This window comes from Triticum urartu, chromosome 5A, assembly GCF_056163025.1.
Source record: "Triticum urartu cultivar PI428250 chromosome 5A, HENAU_Tu73, whole genome shotgun sequence".
Classification (NCBI taxonomy): domain Eukaryota; kingdom Viridiplantae; phylum Streptophyta; class Magnoliopsida; order Poales; family Poaceae; genus Triticum; species Triticum urartu.
The window spans coordinates 559,245,856-559,251,245 of NC_141877.1; the positions used below are offsets into that span (position 1 = coordinate 559,245,856).

The following is a 5,390-nucleotide window of genomic DNA, read 5'->3' on the forward strand; positions in this document are numbered from 1 at the left end:
GTCCTTCCCATCATTACCATCACCCTGATCCGAATGGGGGTTTGCTCCACGGGAACCACGGCCTCCCCACCGTCCTCCTCTTCTTCCGCGGCCCCCTCCCGGGCCTTGTCCCATCCTCATGACCCACAAGGCCCTTAGATCTTTAAAGATCAATGCGGACGGAGGATGCATACCATTACCATGCTCTTTGAACTGGTGCCCCAACATGCCACAGACCGCACACCAGTCCGGAAGTTTCTCATACTTAATCCTGTATATCTGACGCTGCCCCTCTCTTATCATAGAAACTATGTTCTTTAGAGGCTTATCAACATTGATCCGGACCCAAACTCGATGGAAGTTGCCGGCAAAGTCTTGCGATTGGGGTTCGGCGTAGATGACTCCGCCAACCTTTGATGCTAGAGAAGGGACAAGACGAGCATACAGTGGTGGTACATCATGGATGTGTGCCCAATTTCTATAGTGTCAAGCTGCACTGTGACGGCTTTGTCAATCCATCATACGGCTTGAGGATGACAACATCTCCTCGGAAGTGCCACGGACCGTCCCTCGTTACTCTTTCCCAATCCCCCAAGCAGATGTCAAAAAGATATTAATTTCACTTACTTATATATGTAATTTCTCTCTCTCTCTCTCTCTCTCTCTCTCTCTCTCTCTCCGTGGCCGCCATCACCACCGAAGGTCGTTTCTCTTCGAGTTGAGGTTGCTAGAAATGGTCGTTTCTCCATTTGAAAATATTTAAGATTTCAAAAAATTATCATGAAATAAGAAAAAACAAAAAAACAAAGATAAAATATAATAAAAAGATAGGAAAAAGGAAAAAAAAGAAATAAAATCAGGTAAAAATCAAATAACGGTTGTAAACTAGAAGAAAAGAAATGGAAAAAACCCATATGGAAGGTTCCCGAAATCACGCGGGTCGTTTTGCAGGAACACAGTAGCGAACACTTTGGTGCGCTGGCCCACATTTTTTCGTTTGGTAAAGAACGAACTTAATGTTGCCGCTATAAGTGGTAGGTTATTTTTTTTGCGAATGTGCTATAAGTGCTAGGAATTGCTGCTATAAGCGATACATATCATTTGCGGTTTATTCTCACTCATAGGCTCGTATCAAATTGCGCGGCCCTTTATAAAATGGCAACATTCTTTTCATTCTGCGAAGAAAGTATTGTTTTCTATTTTCTTGTATAGATGTCAAAATGATGTTAATTTCACTGACTTATTTATGTAATCTGTCTATGTATAAGGTGCCTAATGAATTAATAAGTGCAGTATCTATTCATGTAATTTATAAACTGTTCATTTTCTTAAATATTTATGAACGTTTTAAAAAGTGTTCAAATATTTTAGGAAACGTTCATGTGCTTTTGTGTTCATTTTTCAATATTTTCTAATGTAATTTAAAATTTTCACATTAAAAATGCTCACATTATTTTGTGTTCATGTGCTTTTGTGTTCATGTGCTCTCTCTCTCTCTCTCTCTCTCTCTCTCTCCATGGCCGCCATCACCACCGAAGGTCGTTTCTCTTCGAGTTGAGGTTGCTAGAAATGGTCGTTTCTCCATTTGAAAATATTTAAGATTTCAAAAAATTATCATGAAATAAGAAAAAACGAAAAAACAAAGATAAAATATAATAAAAAGATAGGAAAAGGGGAAAAAAAGGAAAAAAAGAAATACAATCAGGTAAAAATCAAATAACGGTTGTAAACTAGAAGAAAAGAAATGGAAAAAACCCATATGGAAGGTTCCCCAAATCACGCGGGTCGTTTTGCAGGAACACAGTAGCGAACACTTTGATGCGCTGGCCCACATTTTTTCGTTTGGTAAAGAACGAACTTAATGTTGCCGCTATAAGTGGTAGGTTTTTTTTTTTGCGAATGTGCTATAAGTGCTAGGTATTGCTGCTATAAGCGATACATATCATTTGCGGTTTATTCTCACTCATAGGCTCGTATCAAATTGCGCGGCCCTTTATAAAAATGGCAACATTCTTTTCATTCTTCGAAGAAAGTATTGTTTTCTATTTTCTTGTATAGATGTCAAAATGATGTTAATTTCACTGACTTATTTATGTAATCTGTCTATGTATAAGGTGCCTAATGAATTAATAAGTGCACTATCTATTCATGTAATTTATAAACTTTTCATTTTCTTAAATATTTATGAACGTTTTAAAAAGTGTTCAAATATTTTAGGAAACGTTCATGTGCTTTTGTGTTCATTTTTCAATATTTTCTAATGTAATTTAAAATTTTCACATTAAAAATGCTCACATTATTTTAAAAGTGTTTCTATACTATTTTTATTTAAAACTTATGTCATTTCAAAAAAAAAACAATTCATGTACATTTAAGAAAATGCATGTAATTGTAAAAACAATTATGTTCATTTTATTTTTGGAAATTTCACGTACTTAAAAATATTCATGCAATTTATAAAGTGCTCAAACATTTTTTAGAAAGTGTTTGTTATTTAAAAAAATATGGTCACACAATTGTAAAAATACGTGTTCATACTCTAAAGAAAAATAAGAAAAGGAAAAGAAGAATAAATAAATTAGAAAATGCTAGTTGATAAAGCTTTAATATTATTTTTAAACAAGTATTTTTTTAAACAGGGGCAAAGAATTTACCACATCTTTTTGTTTGTGAAAATGATTAGATCTATTATCAAATTTTGTCGAAAGTACAAAGCATGTCAAACATAATAAAAATTATCGAGATTTCGAGACCGCCGTAAGACCACTATCACCGTCAGAATGAGCCGACTTGACATTGTCAATGACAACCAGGAAGTCTTCACGCACGTCAAGGGACAGGGGAGGAAAAGCTAATGACGTTGCAACGGATAATATCTCAGTCCAGAAATAGCACACAGTCTTTTGTCACTTGCAGCGTTTCGAGCAAACTTCGAGTAGCTTGCCCGGCCGTGTGTGTCAACACGATCTATTCTCATCATCTGACGACCGACGGAAGAGCGGACACGGTACTTCGCCAGGAAGCAAAACCCACATCGACGGCACCTTCCTCCCCCTCCACAAATAGCCGGACGGGGACGACTCCTCTCCAGCGAAGCAAACCCCACCTCGATTCCTATTCTTCTTCCTCTTCCTCTTCCCCCACCACTTTCCCCAATCTCCCCCAGATTCCACCGCCAGGCGCGACCTCCCCCCCACCCCTTGCCATGCGCAACTCCGGCGCCACCGCCGCCTCGGCCCCTCCGGCCGCCACCATGCACGGCTCCTACGCCGCGCCGCCCGCCTCCTCCGCCGGCTACGCCAAGATCCCCACCTACCCGCCGCCGCCCTCCTCCTCCTACCCCAGCCCCAGCCCCGTCCCGCCCGCGGCTTCCGCCTCCGCCCCGGCCCCGATCCAGGACCCCACGGCGCCGCCCTCCTCGCTCGCCAAGGCGGCCGAGCTCGTCACGCGGTTCCGGGAGCAGGGCCAGGCGCTCATCGCCGCGCGCCGCCCCTGGGGGGAGGTCTTCCGCTCCCCCGCCTTCTCCAAGCCGCCCAACGTCGGCGAGGCCGTCTCCCGGATGCGCCGCAACACGGCCTACTTCCGCGCCAACTACGCGCTCGCCGTCCTCACCGTCGTCGCCGCCTCGCTCTTCTGGCACCCGGGCACCCTCTTCGCGCTCCTCGCGCTCTGCGCCGCCTGGTTCTTCCTCTACTTCGCGCGCCCCGCCGAGGTCGCCCAGCCGCTCCGGATCTTCGGCACCGAGTTCGACGACGGCACCGTCCTCGCCCTGCTCTCCGGGGTCACCGTCATCGCCATGCTCTTCACCGACGTCGGGTGGAACGTCGTCGGCTCGGTCATGATCGGGCTCGCCCTCGCGGGCGCGCACGCCGCGCTCAGGTCCACCGACGACCTCTTCCTGACCGAGCAGGAGGCGGCCGGCAATGGGCTGGTTGCCGCAGGCTTCAGCGCTGCTGGACCCATCTTGCCCACCTATGTCCGCATTGGTTGATTGTGCAGTCTGGCGTGGTGGCATAATGGTGCTCCGATCTTTGTTGGACATTCTCGGTTTGTGTTCTTGTTTGCAATTGTGCATTGGCAGTTCTGTTTCATATATACAGCACAGTATCTATTGGTTCGTGTGTTGGCGTGTAAAAAACCTAGATTGGCTTGTGATCTTAGACGCAATAGTAAATTAGTAATGTTTGCAATCATATTATGAACATATTATACACTTTTCTTCTGAACTGAGTGTAAAGCTGTTATGTTGATAATGGCAATTGCCATCCGATTCTTCACTATAGTTTGCTGCAAATGCTAATGTTGATGTTCTTGTGCAATTCGCTTTGTGAATTTCACACCTCTTTATGATGGATCAATCTCCAGAATACTGTGTTTCTAGATCTTAGAGATTGCCATGGCAATGCAAAGATGCCATAAACACATACATACTCCTACATTTCCTGTCTTTCTAGATGATAGATTGCCATGACAATGCAAAAGATGCCACCAACACAGCAATCCTCTGTTTCTAGATGGTAGATTGCCATGACAATGCATAAGATGCAATCAACACGACAATCCTGTGTTTCTAGATGGCAGATTGGGATGGCAATGCAAAAGATACCATCAACACATATGCTCGTTTACTCTCTTTCTTAATGGTTTATAATGATTAGACTGCAGCTGAATGCATATTGTTGCTTTCCCTTCATTTGCCTTTCCTTGACTGAGCAGAGACGCTGGCAGTGCTCCTGTACCCATCCTGCCCAGCTACGTCTGTATTGGTTATTTGTGCATCGCCTGCATGGCATGATGATACCCAAGGCCCAGTGTTTGTTCAACATTCTTGCTGTTCTTTGCTTGCAGTTATGCATTGGCAATTCTGTTTATATATATAATGTGAGGAAATATGAAAACGGAAATGGAAATTTGCAAAACGGAAATGGAAATGGAATTTTTTATGCGGAAACGGAAACAAAAACGAAATGGTGTTTTCTGGTGGAACACACGTGGAAACAGAACTTTCCGTTTCCGTTAATATGGAATTTCCGTGTCTACTATAGGCCCACAGGCTGCTTTGTAGCCCAACTACCAAACAACACGCAATGACACAATGAGTAGAATGAGCAAAATGTATCATTTGAGTACCAATGTTTACTACCACACACATACTCAGCTAGACCCTATACGGAATTGTCATGTACTACAATAATACTACCCTATCTTACCAACATGACCATATTATTTTGTAGCCATGTTAACAATTCCATCAATTTGTTTGTATTTTGTCTGTATTTCTCCATGATTCAAGGGGGCTTTAAGTTCCGGTCAACACACAGTTTTGTTTCCGTGTCCGCTTTGTATTTGCTCCGGGTTTGTTTCCGGTAGTATTTGTTTTCGTATTCGTTTATGGGGTTTCTGTATTCATT

General features: G+C 43.3%; 1 protein-coding gene across 1 annotated transcript; it reads left to right on the forward strand.

Moving 5' to 3' along the window:
* Nucleotides 1–3,051: 3,051 nt before the first annotated feature.
* On the forward strand, nucleotides 3,052–4,256 carry LOC125510559 (PRA1 family protein E-like). Its single transcript, XM_048675778.2, has one exon. It carries the CDS (start codon nucleotides 3,185–3,187, stop codon nucleotides 3,968–3,970), a length of 786 nt encoding a protein of 261 aa, XP_048531735.2. The 5' UTR covers nucleotides 3,052–3,184; the 3' UTR covers nucleotides 3,971–4,256.
* The last annotated feature ends 1,134 nt before the right edge of the window (nucleotides 4,257–5,390 follow it).